Source organism: Metarhizium brunneum, chromosome 7, assembly GCF_013426205.1.
Source record: "Metarhizium brunneum chromosome 7, complete sequence".
NCBI classification, from domain to species: domain Eukaryota; kingdom Fungi; phylum Ascomycota; class Sordariomycetes; order Hypocreales; family Clavicipitaceae; genus Metarhizium; species Metarhizium brunneum.
In genome coordinates this window covers 721,062-748,970 of record NC_089428.1, presented here as the reverse complement: position 1 = coordinate 748,970, position 27,909 = coordinate 721,062, and the positions used below count along the sequence as shown (strand labels likewise).

Below are 27,909 nucleotides of genomic sequence, written 5' to 3'. Positions count from 1 at the left end.
CTATGGAGTCGTGCGCCACGCATCCAGCGCGAGAAGCTTATTGCTTCCGGGAGACGCCCCCCGTCCCCTCCTCCTTTCGCTGCCGAATTTCGCGTCGCCCGCCAGCGTGGGCTTTCGGGCGTGGCGACTTGGGACGAGCGACTTTCGGAGGGTGCTGCGGTTGGGAGAAGGAGGAGGAGAAGGAGGTAACGTCTCATACAGGTTTTGATGGACAAGATGGGTGCTCACTGCTCGAGATGCGCCCACCGCTGTCGGTCACCAGTCAGGATATTCGTCCAGGAAAGCTTGGCGGACCCTGGACAATGCCCTGAGCGTGCGGCCCGATACGCTCAAGACACCAAGGGACACAAACAAGAAGTGTGTGGCTGTTTGCTCCGATTCACCGAGAGAGAGGGCGGGGGGGAGGGTGTGTAAAGCCATACCGGCGTGTTCTTACTCGGAGCTATCAAGAGTTTGGGGTTGGACATGAACATATAAGGTTCTGCTGTGTCCCGTTGGAAGGTCCAACTGCCCTACCCTCTTCTTCCCTCTCCCTCCCCCGACCACCTTTGCATCATCCGTCACCGCGTATCTCATCCCCGTCTTTATCAATCTTCATACAATATCCTCTTTGAGAACAAGTAGACACGATGCCCCATCTCAACGGCAACGGCAACGGCAATGGCAATGGCACTCACGTTGCCGCTGCCGCCACGAGCCACTTGCCGTCCGAGCCTGAGTTTGAGCAAGCCTACAAAGGTATTCACCCATCCACCGACTTGATGTGAGACGGCTGTGAACATGAGGGAATCAGTGGCTAACGTCTGCGTAGAGCTCGCCAGCACCCTCGAGGACAGCACCCTCTTCCGCGAGCACCCCGAGTACCGCACCGCCTTGGCCGTTGCCGCCATCCCTGAGCGCGTGATTCAGTTCCGCGTCGTGTGGGAGGACGACAATGGCCAGTTGCAAGTGAACCGTGGCTTCAGGGTGCAGTTCAACTCGGCCCTGGGCCCGTACAAGGGTGGTTTGCGGCTTCACCCTACCGTCAACCTGTCCATGTATGTCAATGCCCCTGTGGAGCGAGCTTTGCGTGGGACACACACTGACCACTCTACAGCCTCAAGTTTCTTGGTTTTGAGCAGATTTTCAAGAATGCCCTTACTGGATGTATGTGACGGCCGGCAGATACCCCGGGCTTGAGGCCTTTGCTAACGGGTTGTTTGTGCAGTGAACATGGGCGGCGGCAAGGGCGGCGCAGACTTCGACCCCAAGGGCAAGTCTGACGGCGAGATCCGCCGCTTCTGCCAGGCCTTTATGCGCGAGCTGTCCAAGCACATTGGCGCGGATACCGACGTGCCCGCGGGCGATATTGGCGTGTCCGGCCGGGAGATTGGCTACATGTACGGCGCGTACCGACAGGCGAGAAACCGCTGGGAGGGCGTGTTGACCGGAAAGGGGTTGAGCTGGGGCGGCTCTCTCATCCGACCTGGTAAGTTGTCCCTCATCGACCGGCTCGGTGGTTGAATGAGATTGCTGATGAATCTGAACAGAGGCCACTGGCTACGGCCTCATCTACTATGTGGAACACATGCTCGAGTACGCCGGCCGCGGTACATTTGCCGGCAAGAAGGTGGCCATCTCTGGCTCTGGCAACGTCGCGCAGTACGCGGCCCTCAAATGCATCGAGCTCGGCGCCACGGTCGTCTCGCTCTCCGACTCCAAGGGCTCGCTGGTGGCGACCGCCGACAAGCCCTTCACCGCGGAACACGTCGATCAGATTGCCGAGCTCAAGGTGCAGCGGCGCGCGCTGTCGGAGCTTGACCACGCCGGGCGGTACAAGTACGTCGAGGGCGCTCGTCCGTGGACGCACGTGGGCGCCGTGGACGTTGCGCTGCCCTGCGCGACGCAGAACGAGGTCAGCAGGGACGAGGCCGAGTCTCTGGTGGCCAGTGGCGTCGTCGCTGTTGCTGAGGGCTCCAACATGGGCTGCACGCAGGAGGCGATCGACTTGTTTGAGGCGGAGCGGCGCAAGAAGGGCGGCGAGGCTATTTGGTACGCGCCCGGCAAGGCGGCCAACTGCGGCGGCGTTGCCGTCTCTGGGCTGGAGATGGCCCAGAACTGCCAGGTATGTCGTGCCGATTTTGCTGAAAATCTCTCTCTCTCTGTGTGTTGGATGGGCAAGACGGTGCTAACTTGTCTTGATAGCGACTCACCTGGACCGCCGACGAGGTCGACGACAAGCTCAAGGCCATCATGAAGAACGCCTTCGCCAACGGCCTCGAGACGGCGAAAAAGTACGTCGAGACCAAGGAGGGCGAGCTGCCTTCTCTCGTGGCCGGCAGCAACATTGCTGGCTTTGTCAAGGTTGCGCAGGCTATGCAGGACCAGGGCGATTGGTGGGCCTGAGTGCCTGATTCATGGCGGTGGCCCTTTTTTGATGTATTTCACGCATGGGATTGGGATATGGAGTTTTTTTATTTTACTTTTATGGCGTTGCGATACTCTACGATACTCTATGATTGTGGCTTGAGATTCCCGACAGTGTTGGATTGTCAGCTGGCTTTTTTGATGGGTTTTGGAATAGATTGATATCATGATGATGCATGTTGCCTGTGCCGTGTCTCGTCGTCATGTTCGGCTAGTACAAGTGAGCTATAGCGTATGGTGTGAAGTTGCCACGAGGGCCAGGTTTGTGTGAGAGTGTGAGGTCCTTTCAAGTGCAAATTGATCTTGTTCTACCAAGCTAAGGCCCATCCAGGGCAAGTATATGTAGTCATTGTCCCCGTGGATATGCACGTAACTTGAGAGAGGCCGCCCGCTCTGGGGAAAGCATCAATAGTCGGAGGGAAGCTGTATTGTCTATTGCCCGCCTGTACATGACGCTGATGCGTGAAGCATAACCCGTTGGCAACTAAATAAGTGGGCAAAAAATTACAAATAGTCTACATCATCTCTAGAAGCGCATCATGGAGCGCGCCATCTCACGGACTTGGGTGGAAATCTGGCGCAGCAGTCGCCGTGACGTGTTGGTGTCACGCCTGGCTCTACTTACAGTCAGAGGCAAAAGTCATCTTGCCACCAAGTATACACGCATATACTGCGGTATACCACATAGCGCAACAGCCGGATACCTGGCCAAGCTGACAGACGAACAATCGACAGATTTGTAACAGTCCACGTATAGGTAGTGGACAAGACAGGCTTGCCGACTCCTTGCCCAACTCTGTCGAACCTCGGAACGGCAGGCTGCTGATGGTTTCCTGCATTGTCCTTGCTGTCAGCGACAGGGGAGTGAGAGTAAGACGTCACGGCGTCTGGCAGAGTGAAGCCGGGAACTTTTGGTGCCTGACGCGGTCCGTCCTGATACCAATCTTGACTCATTTCGCTCATCTTGGCCAACATGCGCCATTGCGCAATTCGAAATCGCTAGTGTAGCCAGACCTGTCAAGCTTTGCAGTAGCATTTACTACGTCTGCTAGCCGAACCTTGCAGAGTTGGCGCCAAAATCCATCCTACAAGGCCCGAGTATATAAACCATCGCTGGTGCCACCACCTGCTTCATTCCAGGCTGCCGAGGTTGACCTCGGAGGGATAGCACGCGTATCATCACTGCTCTAAACAGCTCAGAAGGTGTCAGCTTTCTTCAGCAAACAGATGCAGGTGATGAATCGAGATCACACGGGTTTATAAAAGGATAGCAAGCTGTTATCCCCTCAAAGAACTGAGGTATTCCGGCGATTTTTTTTTTTCTGTTTTTTTTTTTTTTTTTTCGCTTTATCAGCCTTGGCTGAGTGGGTTCCGCTCTGGGCACTGTCTCATCACCGGTGTGAACAGCTCAGAAAGTCGTATTAAACAGATGCCAATGATGAAACGAGACCACAGGGTCTATAACAGAATAACAAGCTGTTATCCCGTTAAAGAACTGAGGCACAAGGCGATTAAGACAAGAGGGAGGGTGAAGTGGTGTAGAAAGATACAAGAGATGAGCAAGACCAATAAAGGTTCTTAAAATATGCCAATAAATGAAGATAAAAGGTGACTAAGGAAAGAAAAAAGTTGGCAAGAAGTCTAGGGAGGAGAGGTTTTGTATACTAGGACTAGCAGCTCTGCGAACCTTTTTACTTGTCTTGAATGGTAGTATCAGGATTTTCAATCGTGAATTGCAAGTGCCAGAACCGACCCGCTTATAGTCATGAGCCACGTGGAAAGTGGGAACACGATCAAGAGTATCCTTGTCGGTAGGAGTTGGTACCTTCAGCTACACCTTACATCTTTGTTTCTTTCATTTTCATACACGATACGAGGCAGGGAATGCCGACTACAACCGCCGCACCGCCTTACCGCCTTCGCGCGTCTGGCTCTGGGTGGATTGGACCCTTCTGGAGGTCCTGCATGACCATCGACCAGACAACACGTCTACATGGACCATTCGCTTCTCTTGCCGAGTTCAACGACTTCCTTGTTGCCCCTGTCAAGGACTGTCCACGACCTGAATTGGCGGCTAAATATAGCAACGTGCCCTCTGACAATTACTGCATAATGTTTGCGTGTGCGGATTTCTCGGGAGAGAATATTCTTGTTGACCCTGAAAACGGCTCTGTCACTGGAATGGCGGGCTTCTGGCCCAAGTGGTGGGAATTCAGGAAGGGTTTATTTATTTGGTTCTCGGCCTCGGTAGTGGCGGATGGACATTGTGATGAGCCAACTCTTGCGAAAACCGGAGTTGAGGAGATGCAGGTTTTCTGGGCGTTTGTAATGGAAACTTGCACGCATGCCACGCAGTTGGCGTACAGTGCCCAAGGTTTTGTTCCCTACCTCCTGCTTCGCCCGTACGCAGTCTGACCGAAATTGGCATCAGTTTGGAGAAGCTCGGATTGTGCATGATGCATGACGATCCGGTTACCGCGACCCAAAGAGAAAGACGGGGGTTCAGGTCTTGGACCAAGGCATCAATTTGACCAAATCCCGTTTTCCGTCCAATTGCGAAGACGGGTTTAATCGAATAAACCGAGTTACCCGCAGTGGCCAAGTCTTGGGGCCAATACATACGGAGTAGACTGAGGTCTTGACGCTTCTACCATGGAAACTGCCGGAAACTATTCGCAACATGCATCGGATGATGGATCAGACTAACTCGGTTGAGAATCATGCAGCAAGAAGTTATGCTTATCAACGTACGGAGTATTTGATCCCTGCCGTCCGACATGGCCTGTATGACTGCGGGCCCGATGCCAGCTTCGCTTCGCAGGTGCACTTTGCCCATGCGGGCTGGGCCGTTTACGCATAAATCGGCCTTGTATATACATGATGCGGGCCAGGTTTGGGCGGGCTGTCACTCCAGACGAGCTGTCCAGGTTGACGATTTGGCTTCTTAAAAACGGGCCTGCCTTAAAAATATTGTTATGCGCCCATATTGAGCATGTGGCAGTTTTTTATGCTGCCGTTGGATGGCAAGCTTGGCTTCAGAAACGTCGTCTCCCACACCACTTTCTTCAACCACTTGACGACATGAGCGCTTAGACACATGCAGACGGGCCAGACTATGAACCTGCCGATAGAGAAACTCGGGTGCGGCTGAATACTACATGAGCTATTTCTTCAAAAGGAAGTTCAAAGCCCAACCAACTTCAAAGCAAGTTTCGAAGAAATCAACAACCAACCAGAAGCTGTATCGGCCTCCATTCCCGAATCCAAGATTCAATCTGGGTCTCGTTCCACTATTCCGTCAATCCAGAGCGACCGACGACCCATTCCGCGACAGAACAAGAGCACCAGCACTCTGAGTGTCGCTCCAGAATCACCGCTGCCCGCCCATGCATCCCTACTGCTTGGCACTATCTGCAGAAACCCTGTCCCCTAGGCGGTGACATTGCATCTCGTATTGCGGGCCAAGCGCGGAATGCTGCATGGACAGAAGAAACCAACAGCGCTTCTAGCCCGTCTTGCAGCTTATATATCTCGCCCCCGAGCACGAGACCACATCGAATCTTGCCTCTCAAGTACATCATCCCCCTCTTGACAAGATGTTGTTTTCCAGTGCTTTCATCGCCGTCACGGTGGCCGCCGCCTCACTCGCGTGCGTGCTCCCCCCGGGTGCGCTCCCCAATAACATCGCAGAGGGCTTCGCGATCCGGGTCCAGAATGCGTCCTTCCCCGTGATACACAACCGCTTGTTGAACCAGTGGGCGGCGGGCGGCGGCGACCAGCACCTGTATCTGAGCCCGGCCGGTGCGTCTGCAAGAGATTTGACGCTCGTTGACGGCGTCATCACGCAGCCGAGCAACGGCAAGACGATTCGGGCCGTCATCAACGGAGAAGTAAGTCTGACATTCCATGTGGGCAAGTTGGGGTCTAACGCGCTGGTAGTATACCGCCTTTGACAACACGACCAAGATGTTCATGACGGAGCGTGGAGACCCGCGTGCTGTGTATGGTGTTGTGCGCGGCTGTAATCCGGACACGGACGAGGTCCAGATGGAACTGGCGTTTAAGGGGCGGGCGGACGTGACGGGCGGACATTTATGCGTGAGGCTTGCGTCCGGCAACAGGTGGGAGTTTCGCTACTCGCCTCCGGGAAATACTGGTACGTCTCGTCTTTGTCGTTTGTTGGGATGTCTGTACTGACTGGTTGACAGCGGTTGATAATCCGGACCGGCTATGCATCAAGGTGACGTTGGCGGTGGTCCGTATAGGAGATCCGGTGGTTCAAAAACTGCCGCCGAATGTCATAAGGTCGTCGTCCTAGTTGTGCCTACCGCTTTGAAATCTAGCCAGCAGCATGGCAAGCTGTTGGCTGCAAATCACAAGGTCTTGTAGCTGATTGATTATCCGGGTATATAGGCCTTTTATATGAGCGGTTGGCAACCCCCCTCTAAATATATACAGATTCACAGATGGCCGTGCCAAGCAACAACACCCCATATACATACTCCTTTCCTCAAACTCGAAATTTCCCCAAACCTAGTTGGTCTTGATTCCACAGCTCCCAGGGTCACTGTCGCAAGTACACTCGGACGCCGCGCCAACCCAGCCAGTATGGCGGCTACGCAAAAGTCAGCAAACCTCACCAAACGAGGCAACAAGAAAACCTACTTGGAAATATCACTAGCGTAGCAGTGCGTAGCAATCCCGTCCTGCAGCTGGCCAGTGGACGACACAGACCCCGAGTTATATATCCTCGCGGCGCGATAAAACGCCGCCACGTCCCCTCCGCCCGCCCCATTGATACAATTCGCCAGGCCGTCGCCGTCATCGGTGCCCGCAGTGCCCTCGCTAATCATCTTGTAGATGGTATCCGACGGGCACGGGTTGCAAGCCTTCCCGCCGTCATTACAGCTCGCCGCCCCGTCATGGTCCTGCATCAGGCCGGGGTTCCGAACGCCATAGTTTGTCGTGGGGACGCGCACGCACCCGCTCGACTCTTGCATCACGACGGCCAGGATGAAGCGGTGGTCGACGCTGCTGGCCCCCGCGGCCTTTTGGATGCCTTCCCAGATGGCGCCCTGCGACAAAGTCAACGTCGTGTACTCCGTAGAGGATAGGGGTCTGGTTTTGCTTACTACTTTGGGGCCGCTGTTGTTGGGGCCCCAGCCGTTCCAGCCACACGAGTTGAACATTGTGCTCTTGTAGTTGTTGAACCTGGCTTGTGAGAATTGGGGGCCGCAAGGAGGACAGACAGGAGGCACTTACATGTCTTCGAAGGAGACACAGCGACTTTTGGATGGCCAGCCGGCGTTGGTGACTGCCGTCGCCCCAGTACATGGTGTAGGAGTCGTTGCCGCCGCCGACGCCGTCCTTGATGTTGTTGACGTTGTAGTTGGCCAGGCTGGTGTTGTGTACTCGCTCGCTGGTCTCGCGCTTTAGGGGCCGGGGTGATTTGTTGGTGTGCTTGGATGCCCGGGACGGCATGTAGTTCCCGCTGCCGGGGAACTTGGGCGTGTAATGGGCAATCTTGGTAGGGGCATCGTGCTTGGCGGTGACTGATGGGGGAGAAGGGGTTGGCAACGGCCGTTCCGACGAGGAGGGCAGAGATGGCAGTCTTCTGAGAAAGTGAGTTTTGGGTGTTTATGTAGTTTCGAAACAGTAAGTCTGGGTTTGGACATAGCTGAGCACGCATGGTGGTAGTGGCACGAGTTGTGAGTCGAGGATGCTATCAGGGTCAAATAGTGTAGTAGCAGGCAGGCAGCTATTTTTAATATTCAACATCTGCTTCTGGATCACTGATGCTGACTCCCAGGACAGGACTTGAATCCCTTTATACATAATTTTGATTCCTCATCGGGAGCGCATGTCCCCTTTCTCACGCCGCGAGATATCACCAACTTCCTTGGGCGTGTCGCGGCATACCGAGTTTCTGAGTGGCTAGACACCCATTTCGGCCGAATATTTGAGCAGCGAAAGTTGCCATAAGCTCACGGTGTATCGAACTGGCCAGGCATGCCTACCTAGCTTCGTGCCATCCTGAACAAATCCGCCAGTGCGCCTCTTCGCTTGGCACTTTAGCATCAACATCAAGCTGCGGCATCGTGGATGCCACAAAAGGTCCGTTTTGAACCAGGGTCCTTTGGCAACTACCACGTCCTCGTGATCACCGGATGCAACGCCGAGATGGTTCCATGCGGTCTTACCACCATCTAGTAACGGCTTTCACAACTACACACGCCTTCCTAGCAGGTCGGCCAGCAAAAGCTCTTGCAAGGCGGCAGGCCAAAAAGAAAGCACCGGACACTTCCTCGGCAACTCCTAGCGCTGTTAACAAGACCAGAGCACGAACCCTGCACGTAATCAACTAACGTTGCGACAGCCTGAAAGTAATCCGGACCTGGAGACTCCGCAACCTCTGATTGGCGTATGAAATCGACAACTCAAGGTGGCTTGCAGAAAGTAGTCCTGTTGGCGTCAAAACCCCAGGTCCTCTTGTCGCAATTCTCGTCAATGTTGCAAGTGCTGATCCTTGATTTGCTGCTTGTTTGCGTATTCAACCAACTTCTTCTCGTTGAAATGGTCCTCGTAGCTGCCTGCAAGAAGGATGAAATCGCTCAAGACGGGAAGCATTTTGAAGAGCGGGCAGGAGGGTGAGGGCAGTAGAATGCTGGAGGAGAAGGAGAGCCCATTCGTCTTTGAAAGTTGATCCGACGTCTCTGTTATGAAAACCGCGTGTGGTAGCGATACTTTTTCCAACCTGCACAGCGCATGTACAGCTTTCGATACTCACTCTCCGTTTGTAGAGGACTCTGGGTCTGGAACAAAAGTTGATGGACATTTTCTGGGATTGAATCTGCTCGCAAACAGCCTGAAAGTTTTCAGAAGACAAACTTTGGATTGGATCAAGAGATAGGTCCCCGACCGGGTTGAGCTTGGTATTCAAGAGTATTGCCGTCCGCCGCGTCTCGGGACCGGCCACACCAACAACGCAACTTTTGGGATGTCCACCACAGCGTGAGGCCAATTTAGACCGTCTTTCCAACCTGGGATTACGAAATATTTTTGGCTAAAGCAGAGGGAACTGTGGGTTTGGCCGCCTCTTGGGGAAGTACACTCGGGTGCCAGGGGGTCATTCGATTTGTACAGAGGTGATATTGGCTTTGATTGGAATATCGTAGCAGAGAGTGAATTCCTGGACGAATTGTTTGCTTAGTGATGGGACTGTACTCCAGGTGTTGAAAATTGCCATATAAATCTGTCGTGGTTCCGGATCTGTTAGGCTCTGGTCTCCCTTGTTTATGCTCTGGATTGTTCCCCTGGTAGCGTAACGTTAACTCATTATCCTAATCCACCGATGAGAGTGGACTTTTACTTTAAACTTGCACTTTAGTACCTCCGATATGTGTGCAAGTAGGGTATTCTAAAGCGAAACGCCGTATCAAGACATGATGACCGACTAGATGTGGCGTTGGTTAGCGTCCCATGCTTTCACGGCTGCCGGAGAGCTTTCGCCATTTGTGGTTAGATTTACCGTGAGGCCCACTTACAAGTTGCAGTACCATGTTCTTAAGTTGCGAGGAGCAGTTCCCAAGTATATATATGCTGAACAAACGGGCTCACAAACGGCCGTGCATAGAATTACGGAGATTTCTCTCCTTCCGAAGCCTAGTTATTTCTTCATTACGACAGATGTGTCCGTACTTTGAACCTCGGCTTTAGGATTTGACATGAAATAACGTGCTTTAGTTTGTCCTTGCGTCGGCCCTCGCGGCTATGGAATCTGTCGAGGCTGATGAGGAGCGGAGGCAACAAAAGAAACTATAAAACCGGCTTCACGAACGAGAAAGGCGTAAAATTCACGCAATTTGAGCATTTTGTGCCTTTACCGTTTCCTTTTTAGCGTACGCCGCTCACAGGAGCAGCACACTTCGGTGTAGAGATGATGTATACGTTAGGGTTAGGGTTTTTATCGTGCAGTTACTAGAGTGGATAAAAGAACAGATATTCAGATAAGGGACCAGGGTAAGGAAGGAAAGATAAAAGAGAGACAATAAACTATTACTTTCTAATTAATATTAGATATAACTTATTCTTGAATATATAATACGTAAAAAAAAAAAAAAAAAAACCCTAACCCAAGCCATTACCACAGAGGATGTGGGTGCATATGTGGGCCGCCAAGTTACCGGACAGCTTTCCATGAAAACACGGCTCCGATTAGTCACTCTTCTTTAGACCTGTTGTCGCAACCTCATCCCGTGATAGTCGCTTTCATCGCATCAATGGCGAGAGCAGAGCTGGCGCTGCAGACACTCTTCTATCTTTACCCAGTCCTCCTCACACTTACCTTGATTGGAGCGCAATGCCTCTTGTTCTTCCGCAATCGGCGTCGGGAGGCGGCGCGCATCGCGAATCCCAGCCCATCCGACCATGAGCCAAAGCGACCGGAGCGCACTCGACGGATATGTGCCTGGCTGATATGGAGCCTCCAGCTTGTGCTGTCTGCCTTGTTGATTGCCAGCACCTCTCTGGCGGCAAAAGAGGCGCTCGCTGACCATGGCGAGGCTCCCGGTACGACTGCGTTTCCCTTCAGCGCATATCTGGTGAGTGCTCCCACGAGATGCGTATGCTCCAATGGCCCATTGACGTGAACCACAGGCCTCCTACGTCGCCGTTCTGCTTTACTTCCTGGCCGGATTGCTTCCTGATCCTCAGGGGCCCTGGAACCCAACTGCTGCGCATGGCTCGGCCTGGATCACTGGCGCCCTGATGGAGGTCGTTGTTGCTGCTGTCCTGTCTTCTACACAGACTTCTTTGGCTGTTTCCAAGACGTTTATCGATGCATTAAATGCTCTAGGGGTGTCCAGAGGCGCCATCTTTGTCCTCATGGCGGCAGTTCTCATCTTCAGAGAATGTCAGCTGAGACCGTCAGTGCCGAAATCTCTGCCCGAGGAACGCCAGTCCCTGCTGGAGAATGGCAACGGATCGTCCGGCAATTATGCCACGGTCCCAGATTCCAAGCCAGCATCAGACGCGGCCAAAACGCCACAGACGGCGAATATGAGTTGGCTCACTTACGTGGCCAGTTTCCGAGTCCTGTTTCCGTATCTCTGGTACGACCGCCGTTGAATCAGCATCGTGACATCAAACGCAAGCTAACTTCCACCAGGCCGAAGGACTCCGTACTCTACCAGGCTGTTGTTGTTGTGTGTGTTGTTCTGTTGATATGCCAGCGCATTGTCAACGTCCTGGCTCCATTGCAGTTAGGAAACCTTGTCGACGCCCTCGGCAAAGGCGGCATACCGTACAAGGACATTATCCTTTTCGTCGCTTACCGCTATCTGCAGGGAAACCAAGGAGCCATCGGGGCCCTGCGGTCCGTCCTCTGGATTCCTGTGTCCCAGTCTCTCTTTCGTCGACTATCAACGGCGGCCTTTGAACACGTACTTGGCTTGTCCTTGGAGTTCCACCTGAACAAAAAGGTCGGCGAGGTCACCAGCGCGCTCAGTCGCGGCGCGGCCACCAACACTTTTCTCGAGGTTTTTTGCTTTCAGGTGTTCCCCATGATCTTTGACATCTTTTTCGCAGGCGTCGTCTTTTTTGTCAAATACGACGCCTTTTACACAGTCATTGTCTTCTTCATCATGTGGTCTTACATCTTTCTCACCCTGTACCTAGTCAAATATCGTGCCAGGCAAAGGCGAGATATGACCACCAAGACGCGCGAAATGGAAGCCATCAGGACCGACGCCATTATCGCCTACGAGACAGTGCAGCATAACTGCGCCATCCCTCGCGAAACGCAAAGATTCAAGGACCATGTGCTCGTTTTCCAACGGGCCGAGCGCTTGGTGCAGTGGTCGCTCAACGGTCTCAACATCGTCCAGAGTTCCATATTCACCCTCGGCACCGCGCTTCTGGTCGCCGTGTCGGCATACAAAATCTCCATTGGCGAGCAGACGGTCGGTGAATTTGTCAGCTTGATCAACTATTTCGTCCAGCTTCAGGGCCCTCTCAACTTCTTTGGCACCTACTACACCATGCTTCAAAACAATCTCATCGAGGCCGAGCGGCTCCTTGACCTGGTAAGTCATTATCCCAGCCATTGTCTGACAGCCAATTCAATTCTCAGCTTCTGACATGCCACAGTTCAAAGAAACGTCGGGCATTGTGGAAAAGCCAGACGCCGTCGCCCTACCTGCCGCACGAGGAGAAGTTGCCTTTAAGAATGTCAAGTTTGCGTATCCAGTGAAGAAGGGTGAGCCTGTTCTCGATGGTATCAGCTTTACCGTTGCCCCGGGTACCAAGACGGCCCTTGTCGGGGCATCTGGCGGCGGCAAATCAACCTGCTTGAAACTTCTATTCCGTTTTTACGACGTCACCGGCGGCGCCATCACCGTTGACGGCCACGATCTGCGGGATCTCAAGACCGACTCTCTCCGCAGAAACATTGGCGTTGTGCCGCAGGATACGGTGCTGTTTAACGCGACAATCATGTACAACTTACTGTACGCCTCTCCAAATGCCACCGAGGCCGATGTCCACGAAGCATGCAAGGCCGCCAATATTCACGATAGCATCCTCAATTTCCCGGACGGATACGAAACCAAGGTTGGAGAGCGCGGTCTCAAATTGTCCGGCGGGGAACGCCAGCGGGTAAGATCTCCTGTTCCTCCCTTGCGCAACACCCTGTTTCCAGCTGGCTGACAAAAAAATACGTCTCTTAGATTGCCATTGCACGTGCGATTCTCAAAGATGCGCCTATATTGCTCCTAGACGAGGCCACTGCGTCGCTGGACTCCAATACCGAGAGAGAGATCCAGGATGCCCTCGACCGCGTCACGTCTGGGCGAACCACAATCACCATTGCGTAAGCCGCCTATATCACTTTGCTTAGACGGGAGCTAATATTTTCTCTTTACCAGACATCGCCTTTCTACCATCACCAATTCTGACGAGATTGTTGTTCTGGACAAGGGCAAGGTCGTCGAGCGCGGCACTCATGAGGAGTTACTGGCGCTCCGAGGAAAGTACCACGTCATGTGGGAGAAGCAGACGACGATTGAGACGAGAGAGAAGGAGAAGATGGAGGAGCAGGGCGAGGCGTCTGAAGCGGGGTCCCACGAATGAAGCTAGGTCTTCTGGACGTGACACAAGCGTATGGAACCTGGTACGCAGGCCGCGCCAGGCGACAAGGTGTAAGAATCGTGTACTATTGGCTGCCATGAATGAAAGCATCGTGTGTCCAATTGCGCCTCGAATCCAACAAACACTTGTCGTGTAGGCGGAAGCGGCGATAATGGGTCCAAAGAGAAATAGGCAGTCCACCCCCAGGAAGATCGATGTACTAATACAAATTATTCCTCGAGTAGGTCAAGCCATTCTGGAACTTCTTTGATAAGGCTCCACATGTACTTCTCCAATCTAACCGCACACTTATTATATACCGTTGTTGCGTCATTATATTGCCGACAATTATTAAAAACAAGTTTCAGATCGCTGAAAAAGTCTCTCGGAGAATGGTAAGAATCGTGCATTAGTCTTTCTTCTATTGTCGACAGATTCATCGGTGTTGTAATAACATTATAATAATCAGGCACTTCGTCCTTGTTGACAGGATGGAGAAAGGGCCAAACCTGTTTATGGTTCTGGATCTGATACAAAACACGTCGAAGCTCGTTGAAATGCGGTCCGTGGCGAGGCTCCCTTGATAAGTCGTCCATATCCAGGCACCAACCAGTTGCCCGAATAGCAGGAATAGCAAGGGGGTCAATCGGGCTTACGGCATCGTTGACCCATTGCTACGGCGGGCGATGAACAATGTGGCTTTTGCTCACGGCCCGAATCTTGGCCTGTACCACTTTCCTTTTGCTTGAGAAGCACGGCCGACTTCTAGGTCCTGTATCCGGGGGACCATTGAGCACAGCGTAAGTGTCCCCCCTTCGTAATCCTTGGGCATTTTCGGAAGCTGCTTTTGAAACAAGCACTTTAGACCGACAAGGACAACGACGCTCTCTCCAGCGCCGTCGTTATTGACAACTCGAAATTCAATCTCGCCATTTCGTTCTTCCAAGACGGCAGGCTATAAGATGGTTAGAACGTTTCTTCATGGTCTGAGGTGAAACATGCCCTATCAGGAAAAGGAACCCTTCACGGTATAGCCGGAGTTGCAATATCAGAGGCTGCTGACTCATTATGAGCGGTTTTGATTCTTTTGGTACCGGAGGCTGTGGTTGGTTCCTCAAAAGCCCGACGTTTCTTGTCCAGGAGTTCTCGGCCGCCGTCGGGCAGGGTTGGCTGCGGTTCTGTATGTTCCATCTGTATTGGAGCACAGCGACCCTGGACTTGTATGATGCGGTATTTGAAGTAGTTTGGGCACCGTAAAATGACTGTAGTTGCTGTTTGTTGAAGTGAAGTGAACACCAACGTGTTGAGACGGACTTTTGTGCCTCAGGTACCCAAGGCAGCGGTTCATCAAACGGCTGACAGGTATGTGCACCTACCAGCCGACTGATGAGGCACTCAGAGCAAAATCAGCCACGTGACTCCAGCGTTGTAAGATTGTAAAGGTGATGACTGCGAATTACTTTGCACATTTACTGCCTAGGTACCTACCTACGGTTCTCAAGTAGGTGGCCAAGGCCGCCTTTGGCAAGTACATGAAAGCACCTTCTGCCGGCCCAGAAAGGGAAAGGTAGGCTCTTGCAGCATTTGACTAAATACTAGTAATTGAAATCAAATAACGTGGAGGGCTATGTACCACCTTGATTACTAGCACGGCTCGTAATCTCTACGCCCTGACTGCCTTGTTGTTGAATCCAACAGCAATTTACACGGCGGAATAATGTGATTTTGGGAGGCTTGTTAGGGCCTCAATTGAGCAGCTTCATTGACAAAGATGATGGTTACAGACTTGTAAGTTGTGCTCAACGACCTGAAAAACTCGGGAAATTGACCCTTTTATACCCTGCTAGAGCCCCTGGAGAACCCTGCTATGACCCTCAATTTGAGCCCCAATTTGAGCCCTAGAAAAAGCAATTCTCGTGACCAACATTCTTCAGATTTTACCATTTGGACTCAACACTTGTTCTTCAATGTGTTTTCCAGTTTGCTCGTTCTCAGGATTAGCCAAGAGAAATTTGAGCAAGAGCCGTCCAAAAAAACCCGCCTTGTGTCGTGCTAGTTCCCCAGCTTCCTCACCAAACGTAGCCTTTATTTGGATATATTACAGTCCGTAAACTACAATCGCTTCGCTTGCAAACGTGGGAACAAGCCAGCATGTTATTGTCTTATACACTAAAAGTACGCGGTGTTTTATCCTTTATTCTTTATCCTTTTGAGTTTTCGTCTTTCTAGGGGCCAGGTCATCTATTACCCTGGACGGGGAGGTTGATGATACAGCTACATGGGACTCGCCGATAATGAAGATTAGAATTGCCCGCAACTACAAGTCAAATGATATCGTTCATACAAATGACACTCGGCAGTCAAGTTGACACATTTTCACCAAGACAATACAAGTGTGCAATGCAAGCTAATCACGGTCGCTCGGTTCACAGTAGCGTTGCCGGCCCCCGCCATCACGCAGCTCCACCCCCGCCTCCGCCTCCGCGTTTCGGTTCCCGCCACGACCAGAGCCTCGGCTCAATCGCACCTCGTGCCGCCAACGTCATTCAAGCTTCACCACCACAAAATAACAACAAATACCCTTCCAAACCCATAAAATGCCCTGAACAACCCACCACCGGCCTTTAGCCAACCGCACACCCAAGGCCCCGTCCACTCTCGCCCTCCCAAAGCCTCGCCAACACCGACCAACATGGCGGAAATAGGCCCTCCGCCCCTGACGGGCATCACCGTCCTCGAATTCGCCGGCCTCGCACCCGGCCCCTTCGCAGGCATGCTCCTCGCCGACGCAGGCGCCTCCGTCATCCGCATCGACCGCGCCTCCGACACCCGCTCCCTCCCCACCGCCGACGCGCTCACCCGCCACAAGGCCTCCATATCCGTAGACCTCAAGTCCCCCCCCGGCACAACCTTCATCAAGGAACTCGTCTCACGCGGCGCCGACGTCCTCATCGACCCCTTCCGCCCCGGCGTCCTCGAGAAGCTCGGCCTCGGGCCCTCGGTCCTCCTCGCCCTCAACCCGCGCCTCGTGTACGCCCGCCTCACCGGGTTCCGCCGCGACGGCCGCTACGCCGCCATGGCCGGCCACGACATCAACTACCTCGCCGTCTCAGGCGCCCTCAGCCTCCTCGGCCGCGCCGCCGACACGCCCCACCCGCCGACCAACATCCTCGCCGACTTTGCCGGCGGCGGCGCCAACCTCTTCCAGGGCATCCTGCTCGCGCTGCTCGCGCGCCAGACCACCGGCCGCGGGCAGGTCGTCGAGGCCAACATGGTCGACGGCTCCGCGTACCTCGCCACCTTCCCGCGGCTGGGGCTCAAGTCGGGCGTCGGCGCCCGCGGCCGCGGCAAGAACCTCCTCGACGGCGGGTGCCCCTACTACGAGACGTACGAGACCAAGGACGGCAAGTACTACTCGGTGGGCGCCCTGGAGCCCCAGTTCTTCCGCCTGCTCGTCGAGGGCATGGGCCTGGCCGGCCGGGGCCTGGAGGAGAAGCGCTTCGACTTTGACGAGTGGCCGGCCATGCGGGCCCTCTTCGAGACCACCTTTAGGCAAAAGACGCGCGCCGAGTGGGAGGCCATCTTTGACGGGACGGACGCCTGCGCCGCCCCCGTGCTGGAGTACCAGGAGCTGGAAAGCGATGCTGCCAGGGAGGGGGACCAGCGCCCGTCCGTGACGCTGCGCGGCACGCCGTGCTTGGCCATCAAGCAGCGGCCAGCGGGACACTCCGACCCCGTCACGCACGGCCAAGGCGCTGGCGTTCCTGGGGACGGGTATGAGGGCGAGCCGCTGGCGCCGGGGGATGGTGGCCAACAGGCGTTGGAGAAGTGGCTGGGGTGGCAGAAGGGGAGAGAATATGACGTGCACAAGGGTGCGTATATCCTGACCAAGGGGGGTTCGAAGCTGTAAGATTTCAGAGAATAGAGCAACAGATACAGCCAAACGTACAATGCATATCAATACACTTGTTTCGCGACATCATCCACCGGCGTGATGCTTGCCCTATCCTGTTCAAGACATCAGCTCCCTCTCACGTAGAACACATTGATTTGCTATTAATAAAGGGGTTAAAACGCTTCGTCTAGTCCATACATCCCTTACCCACAAACGCGACACAAAGCGCCACGCACAACATACATTGGCCGGTCCCCAAAATAAGATCCGCCTTCTGTATCCCCTCTGCAATGACCAAATCAGACCAAAAAAAGTAACATCAATCAATCATTCTCAGTGACAAAAGACGGCGGGGACGATGCTCTGCCTCGAGCTCTCCAATGGGAATCCGCGAGTCACACTATCTGATCTACTCTAAGCCTTGGTACACCAACCCATGGTATCGAAAAAGAAATAGCGAGCGTTTGATTCGACGGGTTTTCCTTGACGTCGAGAAATAGTAACGTTTTCATGCCTGTTCATCACGTTTTCCATCGGCGCCAAGCAAATTGCAATAACACAAGTATCTGGTCTGCCTGGGGTTGGTAGGCTTTATTGGACCTGACTGACAATTTCGCTAGCCTTGCCCAGAGATTCAACCATCTGCTGGCATTCCTTCCGTCTGCGGACTGTGAAGTCGCTTTCCTTGAGCAAGTCATCGAGCGTATCGGTTCGGTACATGTTCTCGAGCAGTTCGCGCTGCATTTCATCCTTGGTAAACCTGTACATTGCGAGTTAGTACCTACAACAGGAGTGGAAAAAAGTCCTGGTGTACATACTGCACGAGATTAAGCATAATAGCCTTGGGGACCATGTCAATCATGGTGCGCTTGACAATGTTATAATAGGAGGAAATGAGCAGCTCTGTCGAACGGGATCAGTTTCTGTTCGGCGCAAGTGATGCCAAAAGGACTTACTGATGACTTCCACTTCAATATTCTCTCGTTCAGAAAGGTTGCCAGAGGCTTTCAATGTGGGTGGAGGGGCTTCCATAGCTGCCGCCTTCTTCTTGTTTTTGGCAGCAAAAAAACTTCCAAAGAAACCGGCATTGCCAGTGCCATCCACCTCAGGGACTGGGGGACTACTGGCCCGAGCAGGTGTGCTAGCCTGTGGAAGAGGCTTGCCACTCCTGGGGTCAATCTGGACAGGCTTAGCGGGGTTGTATCGTTCGTTGACAATCGCCATGGCCTAAAGCGGGGGAGTTAGAGAAGAGCTTCCACATAAAGACGGGCTCGCACACTTACGCGGTGGCCGTTCAAGAAATCAGGGTGACCAGTATTGATGTAGCACGACTCCATGGAGACAAGATCGCGCACCAGCTTGTTGGTGGGCTCCATAGCCTTCTTGAAAAAGGCGATGACAACACCATGCATCTTCTCCTTGAGCTGAGGATATCGCCGGTACAACTGCTTGCCCAGAAGCTGTGACAAGATTCGGACCAGTTCGTCATAGGCGAGGGAGACACACTTTAAGCTAGGATCCTCGAGGCGCTTGATTTGTTGCTTGACAATGAGTTCAAACGCGGTGGTACCGACAAACAGGGCCGGAGATGAACCAGAAGAGTTGTAGAGAATAGTTCGGATATCAACGTCCTTGACAACGTCGAATGGATCCACGGCCTTGACACCGTTCGCGTACAGCTCGTGGAAGACGAAACTGATACGAGCACCACCCGACAACTCTGTGCTGGAAAGCTCAGTGTTATTGCCGTCTAAAACTGTCCGCCACTCGTTTGTAAATTCGGTAATAATGTTCAGGATAACGTTGGCACTATTTCCAAGTATAGATGGCCCCAGACTCTCCAGCTCGTTGGTGTACTTTTGTAGAGAGCTAGAAATTCTTGCTTTAATATCGGGCAGGGTTTGTTTGATGTGCATCATGAGAATCATATTCAGCTTGCGTGCCAGGTAGGGAGTTCCGCAGTACGAGCTCTTGTTACGGTAAGCCTTGTGGTTGTCGAAAAATGCCTTTTCGGCGTCAAGGGCAACGTTGATGGCCTTCTTATTATCGATGTCTCGTTGGCCTCGGTTAACCACGGGGACGTAACCCAGACGCAATGGGATGACGCGATTCGAGAGAATATCGATAACATCGGTTCCGTCATCCATCAAATCGACCTTTGTCAAGACGCCAATGGTACGCTGACCCTCGGGATCAACTTCACGGGCGAGCTTGAGGCCGTCTGAATTAGCCAGGTCAATGTTGGCTGCCGTAACAGCCAAAATGATGGCATTCGACTTTCCAATATATTTCAAAACCATCTCTCGAATCTGTCGCTCGATATCGCGGGGTTGGTCTCCGACGGGCACCTTGGTCAGACCCGGTAAATCGACCAGTGTTAGGGTGAGAACATTGGGAGAGTAAATACGCAAGTTGATGGGGGCAGCCGAGATGCCAGCGTTCTTGCCAACCTTTGCCTCCGTCTCACGGGCAATCTCCTCTCTGATCTTGCCAAAGTCGTGATACTTCTGGCCAGGGATGTGCAAAAACTCTCCCCACTCGTCGGCGTTGGCAGCCTTGTCGTTAGCTGTAGAAATCTCCTCGGGCTTGACACCGTTTGTCTGGGCTGGGCGGTTGATGAGCTGCAATACTAATGGACGCCGCGTAACAATGCCGGAACCTCGAGGCAAGCTGTGATAGAGGCGGTTAGTTAGCTCTTCGTTGATATCGATCTATGCCGCAAAAGGGGCAACGTACAAATCTCTCCCCACGATGTTCTCCAACACGGAACTCTTGCCGCTAGACTGGCTGCCCACTACGACAATCTGAGGCAAATCGATGGGATTGTTGACGCCGACAGTGGCGAAGACATCCTGAAGTTTATTGACGAGTCTGAGCCCGAAGGTTAGCAACTATATCGTACCCCCTGACACAAGGCCCAACGGCGGTGGGGGCTCACTGGATGAGGGCAGGATCCGAGATGCCACCCGAGGTCGCGAGATTGCCACTCATGATCGCTTGGTTTAGATCGTCTCGCTATAGCTTACTGTTGTCGGTGGTGGGCTCGTAGGGGTTACGATGTGGTGGTGTTGGACGGCAGGAGAAACAAAAGTCGCTGTTGAAGTGGCGGTCCGACGATGCGGTGGAGGGGAAACGTCACCACGATGACTTGTCACCAGTTGCTCGGAAACCCGTTCGAGGAAGAGGGCCAGAAGCAATACGATGCCGTTGGACGTTTTCGTGTCGCAACACGATGTACTCGATCAACAGAACGGATGGCGCACGCGGTTGGAGATGGGCTGTGTGCCGGAAAATGCAAGGTGTTTGTGAAGCTGGATAAGGAGGACTGGCTGGGCGACATGTGCTTCTCCAGTCTGGTCCATCAGCCTGACAAGGGCACGCACTAAAAAAGTGTTGCGTCGCTGCCCTGGCAGGGGTCGACGGTGCCACGGGTTCGGCCAGTAGGCTGACCAGTTGACCAGTTGGCCCGTGCTCTAAATATGTACTGTCTACTTGCCTCCCTGCCTTGTACGCCACCAACTGTATACACGCGTACAGGTAGCTGAAACTTCCCAACACCCAACCCAACGGGGTGCGGCCAAGCCACATGTGGCGGGGCAACGGAATCGCCGCGTTCACAGGCGAAGGGCGCCACGTGACTTGGGCTTGACTGAGGACGGCGTTTGTGTCTGAAAAGTTTGAAAGGACAGCCCGAATAATGGCAGCCTAAAAATAATGACCGGAGAAACGTCACCAGATGATGTGGCCGCCAAAATCGATTCCCCTAAATATATGATACGGCACGGTTTCCGGCCTGCAAAATTAGGCAGCTGCGTTAGATGTGTTACCTAGTGGCTTGGATCTCAATTTCGTTGGGCGGAATTGCTCCAGAGGTCGGGCACGGAAACGACAGGGTTATGAGGGGACTTCTCCTCACAAAGAAGTGATTCAGAGTCGCTGCCTGCCGGAAAATTCGGCTGCCAAGGCCGCACTGAAGTCTCAGCAGCATCCTTATGTAACGTCACCCTCATCTGAATGACGCTGTGAGAGACCACAGGCATTCACCGCCTTGGGAAGCGATAGCCCAAAGCCAAAGTCTATCAGCCCCGTGATGCGGTTAATCTCGGGATCGAGTAGTATATTCCACACATCGGAGTCCATGAGATAGGATAGTCTTCGACATGTACGGGGAAACATGCAAATTACAAAGTCAGCAAACAAGAATCCGCGTGACCAACTTCTAGATAGGGGTAAAAGGCACCCGCCTCCTAGATGTTTGAAAGCCTTGCACTCACAAAATTACCCGATCCCACGCAGAGTGGATTATTTCGCCATCCTTGAATGGCATCTCTCTGATCTGAAGCGCTGGCGGAAGAGAATATCGAGATATTCGACCGCCGACATGTCAGCAACAGGTATGATTGGACCCCTAGTATTAGACACTATGCTGGTGATGGTATCCTGAGAACGGAGTACTGGAAATAGCGCAAAGCAGAAAGCCTCCATGACTTTGATGTGGATCATTAATCCTTGAAGGCCCACTGTTGCCTCATTTCGGAGCATATGATGCCGCCGCCGTTCGCAAATCACAATCTCCTGCTGGAACCTTCAGGCGAGACCTTCAGACTAGTCTCACTGAGGCGTAGTTGTACCTCTTGTAAACATCATCGAGGGCCCCATGATGGATGCATCAGTTGACTGTGGTTACAAGGTTTATCTATATTTCCCCGAGGGTATGAATAGTATGCAGATGAAGCTGAGAGACCAAGAGCTGAGAAAACGGCTACGTGTTACTCAGAATCCCCAAAGGATAGACCACGGTCCCACTTAGTTCTATATCATTATAATCGTGACATAAAAATGTGTTCCAAAACGAGCTCCAGTGCTAAGAAACCGCAAGGATTATGCTAATTCCTCGGCTTGCAGACTCCCAGCCAAGGGATGTGCTGTCAACGCCAGCGTTGAGGACTGCAGCGGCTTTCTGTAAATTAACTCACTGAATAGATGGTATTGAGCGAGGGGTATGGTAGTTGGATATAAATTGGCTGGTCTGTGAGTTTTGCGCAGCTCGGTGAGGCAGGGACAGTTCACGTGTGTTACATTTTGAGGCTCCCCTCCTTTTCTCCGCTGAATGCGTTCACCTGACTAGTTTGCATTTAACACCAGTGACTTACAGCCAGAAGGAAAATCTAGGATAGCTTTGAAAGCTCCGGAAAAGCGCCACAGATCGCTTTGCTCTCGCCCATCACTACGATATAGGCAATTTTGGCATACTGTTCGGTAGTTTCGCCCAGCCCAGGCACCAGTGCAATTGGTCTATCCTGCCAAAGGTCAGGATGAAGAAAATAGCCATGGATCTTGAGCCAGTTCGCCAGCTGTTGCCCTTTCCTCAGGGAGCCAACATAGCATCCGTTTCAAGAATTTAAGGAAGCGCTCCAAGTCTTCAGAAACAATACAGTCTGGCACTTCTTTTCCCAACTGCCGATGAAACGGAATGAATGACTCATACATGAACTTGCCTGCAGACTCGTTAGTGGCCATCCAAGTCACTGTGTGCCTGGCTCACTCACCATGGCCATCGAAAAAAGGGCCGCCGAAATAATCCTCCGCGTTGTTACACATATCCCCTTTGGCGTTCGGGATGCGTGGCTCCCAGCACCAGTGCCTCATGTCTCTTTGTCGTTGTATCAACCGACGAGGTACGGGACCAATAAGTGCAATCATCTCGGCGAGATGGTGCGCGGCACTGTATTCGTTCCTGTCCGGGACGTTCTCGGGCCTGCCGAGAAATAGCTCCCGTCCACCAAGTAGGTCCAATAACTGCTGTGAATTAACACGTACGCTCAATACTTGGAAATCATTAGACTTACAATAACGCCGAAATTCCAAATATCGGCACTATAGGACCAACTTGTTCCGAGTAGTACTTCAGGCGCGTGGCAATGGTTGGGTTGTATTGGATGGAGGAGCCGCTCCCCGCCATCTCCCCGTTGTGCTAGCCCAAAATCTGCAATCTTGGGAACTACGTTTTGGAGATGTTCCTCCTGAAGATCGCCAAAGTCGTTGTGGCAGAGATAAATAGTGTCCTCGCCAATGGCCTTGCGAGGCATCGGGTTCGCTGACTGGCTTTCAACGAACCGCTCGAGGACCGAGCTATGTTCAAATGCCATGAGAATATTGTCCAACTTGAGATCTAGATGGTGATGATCAGCAGCCCGTACTTGTAAAAAGCATTTCTAGAAAGCTGAGCTACCGGTATGAATAACGTGACGATCGGTATGCAAGTAGTCGAGAGCATACAACATGCCCCGAATATAAAGTTTGAACAGGGGGAGTGTTGAAGACGTTATCTTCCCGGCAGAAAGCCGACTCTTGAACAGCCACAATGGCTCTCGCATCGGCTCGAATACCAAGCAAACATGCTACCCGTTAGGAGACGGAATGGTGAAATGATCCATAGCCGTGACGAGCAAGTGGTGACCCCTATGCCTTTTGTTGCCGGACGCAAGGTGAGCAGACATTGCCAATTCTTTTGCAGCCTCACCGTCGCAATAGTTATTCGTAGTTATTTTGATGGCGAAATATTTCTTTTGCCAAAACCAGGTTCTTTTGCAATCTGGGTTAGTTATTGAGAAGGTACAGGCGTTTGACAGCCTACCACTAACCGGTCCTTTTGAGCAAGCCATACTGTCGAGGACGATCCCCAACCTACTTTCGCCTTGAGCACATATGCATCTCCTATCTTGTCTCCGGGGTTCGGATGGAGAAAATTCCGGCGTTGATAGCCCGGGATTTGCTCTTCGTCGACGAGTTTATCTAAAGGCAGAGCCTTGGGAAGTGCCAATTTCCCGGTACATGGTTGGTACCGCAGCGCACAGTTCCTGGCGGCGACCAAACGCATTTGAAACAAAATTAGAATCTCTACAGATGTGCGCGGGCGATAAAAAAGAGGCTCTGAAGATTTGAAGATGCGTGTGTTTGGCTTTCGAACCAAGACACCGAGAAGGCATATAATTTACACGTGACTTCCTGTGGCTGGTTCCTCTGTGGCTCATCAATTTTCCTTCAATGTCAATTCAATCAAATTATCGGAAACTTATCAACGACTGGTCCTTATTAACTTACCGTTAGGTTAAATGCAGGCACCTCCCGTAGGACAGGGGTAATCCCTGTTTCGCCTTAATCAACGCCACGAATTAAATTCGTAACAGTTAATACCTGGGCGCAACATCAATATCGCTTTATTTTCTTTTATGCAGGCCCTGAACATTCCTGCACGCACGTTAAGGCTGTTCTTTTTAGTTGAATGTTGTAGAGATAATAATAAGCACTGATCGGTGGGAAATATAATGCAAGGAAAATGCTAGTCAAAATGTCTATAATAATAGAAAAAGTGATGGCCCTAATATGGATGTAAGGAACAGGAGTAGACGTAAAATAATAATAGGTTAATGCATTATATATTAAGGCCAAAAACCCACCATGATAAATTATACCAACTTAGGAAGAAAACGGTGAACTGAGGCGGAGAGCAATAAATGTATGTAGTCAGTCATTTATATTTTATTGGCTGTCCTGTAGCAGTTTGCCCTCGGCTGAGCTTCAGCTCAGCCATGCTTAGGCTTGCTTAAGGCTTCACTTGGCCACAGCTCAGGCAGTGTAACAAAGGCAGAGCAACTGGGCTTAGAACGTAGTGTTCTATTCAGACTATAATAATCGACTTTAGGTTATTAAAGGTCCTTAGTTTTCAACGAGGCCTTGATAGACAAAAAGCCCATATAAATACAAGAAGTCGGTGAGGGCTTCTGCCTGAGGCAGCCCTCGCTAACCGACTTCGGGCCTCGTGGCCCTTTGCCTTTGTTGTTGTGTCACCTTTGTTGGCCCAGCGCCCTTTGTTGAGAGCCAACAGTGTAAAAGGCAACCCGGACGTAGGAAGAATTGGGTCAGAGTTCCGCTCGACCGACGTCCGCTTTACCAAATAGTATAGGATGTATTCAGAATAAGAGAAGCTTGCTGATAATATGGGTCAAGAACCCTCTCAACAAGATCATCCTTCATCCAAGGACTATCCCAAGCAGGCCTCCAAAGTGCTTTTGCAAACTCCCAGTACTCGGGGAAATAACCAGAGAGCTCCCAGTCCAAAATAGCCACAACTTGAGATCCACGGACAAGAATATTACGAGGCGCAAAGTCATTATGAGTCATAACGAACTCATGGCCCTGCATCGTGTGAAGTAGAGTTTTGCAGAGGAATCGTATAAAGTTATCGTCCTCCCGCCCCTTTGTCCATGCCCGCACTAAACCCTGGTTGAAACCTTCTTCCGTAGAGTACGGTCCATAGCCCCCAATATCATCATCGAAGTATTGGTCATGCCTCTTGGAGCGTTTGACTGTCAACTCTTTCCATAACAATACATACATGGCCGGTTTCGTCATGCGTATATGCGTCATAGACCTCTGGGACGGGGATATTCGTATTCTCACGGATGAACCTCATGGTGTTGGCTTCAGCCAGGCGAGTGTTCTCTCCGGTTTTGACGACAGTCTTGCCATCTATCAAGAAATGAACAGCACAGAATGGCCGAACCCGAGCAGCTGCCGCTAGATCGTCCTTGGTAATTTCCCGCGTCATTGTGGCAGTGCACAGGTCGTAGTATGAAGGGAAAAGGTGTATTTGGAGCAGAAGCGTCTAACGACCCCGGGGAAAAGATGTTGGTTAGCTGCTTGTTGGTCAGCATTTTGTACCTCTCGTCGTTACACTGCTTACATAAGACATTGAAGGGATAATCATTTTGCCGTGTTTTTCTTTGATCTTGCGTACGAGCAGCAATAATAGCATGCAGTGAAGGTTACTAAACCACTCATGTTGTGGTGGCAATGACTTGTGATGACACACATACACTTCCCCAACTTGGTCAATCTGCGCTGGAAGCCCAGTTTAATATTATGTGTTATTTGGCAAATTTGCCAAAAGTTGAGGCCTCACAGAGTTGCATGGTTTAATTTGGTAGATAACAGTATTTTTCTCTCAACAATATGTATGGACACGTGGATGGGAAGAAAGACATCAATGCGTGTTCCTCGCCAAAACCGGTAATCGCACCTCAGCCTCCCCGACGGTGCTAAACGCATTCCATTACCAATTGCAGTATTTTGATCTTTTCAGACCCCGCTTTTGCCGTAAGACATATGCTCCGGACATCCAAGCACCGCAGGTTGGCGGCAAACCTAACCTGGAACAAATCCAGCTTCAGATCCAGGGCTACAATTCACAGGGCGTAAAGGGTGGTTTGTTCCGATTAACTAGTTATTCTGCTTTCTGCGTCGTATTACCTTAAGGGGGACGTGGCGGCCCGTGTGATAGAGGACACGGGGTTCAAGAGGGTCAAGATGGCTATTTGAGGATAGGAGTTTGTAGCAAAAGGCAGCGTTAGTCAAGTCGAGACCTGGGAGTTTAGTCAAGAACTTCAGAAAGATAACGATAATAGGGTCAACTGGAGTTATGCAGATAGGGGAAATTTGAGAGGGTTCAAGCGTCTCCAGTCAACAACTACCGCGGAAGATTCTTCACATCCATCATCAATATGTTGTAATAGCCATGAAACATTGCACATGGCATCCACGAATACAGCCGTTTGTGAACCAGCAACACTCTCCGACTCAAGTCCAGCTGTGTTAAAACTGGTTCAAATGATTGACTAAAGAGAAAAAGACAAAGAAAGTCCAATAAAATCAACTGCTTAATAAGAAGTATGAGCGATTCCCTTCCAAGGCTTTGAAGGTAGTCTGTAGACGCAGTCGAAGCTGCGTGTTACACGGATGTCACGTTGCCATAAAGGCACGGGCCGTACCTTGAACATGATGATAGTTACACAAGGGCTCGAGACCTAACGGGGGCCTCAGGCACCCAGGACAGCCCTTTGACCGCCTCTTGATATAAATAAGGGTCATCCGCCCCTTAAGGCCTTGAGGAAAACCAAGGATCTTTGATATCAAAGCAAATTATTAGCTGAATATCGAACATTGTTCCAAGCCATATAATTATAGCCCTTGTCACACTGCGGGTCCATGAATCAGCAAATATTGGCATATGAGAGGCTGCATAAAGGAAGAAATCCCGAAACTCACTTTGGCCATATCAGATGTGAAGTTGAAAAGGGACGCACCCAAAACGACATGTCTCCTTTGAGGAAATGCCCTTCGCGGCTATGGATCTACTCTACTCTATCAGTACTGAGACACAGCTCAAGCATGCACTCTAGAGCAGCCGAGTTGCGCCGCATCGTAGACTCGTTATAACTTATTTTTCCACTGTGCTCTAACCGGGGGTGGTATGTTTACTCATCCGGACGGCCTGCATGTCATTTTGACCATGTATTTTTCATACTTATACATAGTTACCAAGACAAACTTCGGTCCGTCATCGGCACCCTAGGGAATCGATGGCCCATGCCAAGAATGGCAATAGGCTCAGGCTTGCTCGACGCATGAGTCATATTTCACAA

At 51.9% G+C, this 27,909-nt stretch overlaps 8 protein-coding genes across 8 annotated transcripts; 4 read left to right on the top strand and 4 right to left on the bottom strand.

Annotated features, from left to right (window-relative positions):
* Nucleotides 1-629: 629 nt before the first annotated feature.
* gdh (NADP-specific glutamate dehydrogenase) lies at nt 630-2,385 on the top strand (the record flags this gene model as incomplete). The annotated part of the gene is made up of 6 exons (XM_014688577.1): nt 630-738; nt 812-1,037; nt 1,097-1,146; nt 1,208-1,468; nt 1,530-2,104; nt 2,185-2,385. 6 exons carry the CDS (start codon nt 630-632, stop codon nt 2,383-2,385), a joined length of 1,422 nt encoding a protein of 473 aa, XP_014544063.1.
* A 3,617-nt stretch (nt 2,386-6,002) lies between these two features.
* G6M90_00g107790 (uncharacterized protein) lies at nt 6,003-6,724 on the top strand (the record flags this gene model as incomplete). Its single annotated transcript, XM_014688578.1, has 3 exons — nt 6,003-6,296; nt 6,346-6,562; nt 6,615-6,724. 3 exons carry the CDS (start codon nt 6,003-6,005, stop codon nt 6,722-6,724), a joined length of 621 nt encoding a protein of 206 aa, XP_014544064.1.
* Nucleotides 6,725-6,939: 215 nt separating this feature from the next.
* Nucleotides 6,940-9,033, bottom strand: G6M90_00g107780 (uncharacterized protein; the record flags this gene model as incomplete). Its single annotated transcript, XM_066131736.1, has 5 exons — nt 6,940-7,021; nt 7,072-7,481; nt 7,539-7,601; nt 7,669-8,020; nt 8,966-9,033. 5 exons carry the CDS (start codon nt 9,031-9,033, stop codon nt 6,940-6,942), a joined length of 975 nt encoding a protein of 324 aa, XP_065987958.1.
* Nucleotides 9,034-10,685: 1,652 nt separating this feature from the next.
* Nucleotides 10,686-13,533, top strand: aclQ_1 (ABC transporter aclQ; the record flags this gene model as incomplete). The annotated part of the gene is made up of 6 exons (XM_014688580.1): nt 10,686-11,006; nt 11,062-11,516; nt 11,573-12,488; nt 12,553-13,059; nt 13,131-13,273; nt 13,329-13,533. 6 exons carry the CDS (start codon nt 10,686-10,688, stop codon nt 13,531-13,533), a joined length of 2,547 nt encoding a protein of 848 aa, XP_014544066.1.
* A 2,689-nt stretch (nt 13,534-16,222) lies between these two features.
* On the top strand, nt 16,223-17,440 carry cefD2 (Isopenicillin N epimerase component 2; the record flags this gene model as incomplete). Its single annotated transcript, XM_014688581.1, has 1 exon — nt 16,223-17,440. One exon carries the CDS (start codon nt 16,223-16,225, stop codon nt 17,438-17,440), a length of 1,218 nt encoding a protein of 405 aa, XP_014544067.1.
* A 576-nt stretch (nt 17,441-18,016) lies between these two features.
* vps1 (Vacuolar protein sorting-associated protein 1) lies at nt 18,017-20,416 on the bottom strand (the record flags this gene model as incomplete). The annotated part of the gene is made up of 6 exons (XM_014688582.1): nt 18,017-18,185; nt 18,244-18,328; nt 18,382-18,652; nt 18,709-20,095; nt 20,162-20,296; nt 20,364-20,416. 6 exons carry the CDS (start codon nt 20,414-20,416, stop codon nt 18,017-18,019), a joined length of 2,100 nt encoding a protein of 699 aa, XP_014544068.1.
* Nucleotides 20,417-22,735: 2,319 nt separating this feature from the next.
* Clk2 (Dual specificity protein kinase CLK2) lies at nt 22,736-23,709 on the bottom strand (the record flags this gene model as incomplete). Its single annotated transcript, XM_014688583.2, has 4 exons — nt 22,736-22,923; nt 22,975-23,224; nt 23,275-23,597; nt 23,658-23,709. 4 exons carry the CDS (start codon nt 23,707-23,709, stop codon nt 22,736-22,738), a joined length of 813 nt encoding a protein of 270 aa, XP_014544069.2.
* A 1,666-nt stretch (nt 23,710-25,375) lies between these two features.
* On the bottom strand, nt 25,376-26,036 carry G6M90_00g107730 (uncharacterized protein; the record flags this gene model as incomplete). The annotated part of the gene is made up of 2 exons (XM_014688584.1): nt 25,376-25,780; nt 25,824-26,036. The coding sequence occupies 2 exons, from the start codon at nt 26,034-26,036 to the stop codon at nt 25,376-25,378; spliced, it is 618 nt and encodes a 205-aa protein (XP_014544070.1).
* Nucleotides 26,037-27,909: the final 1,873 nt, after the last annotated feature.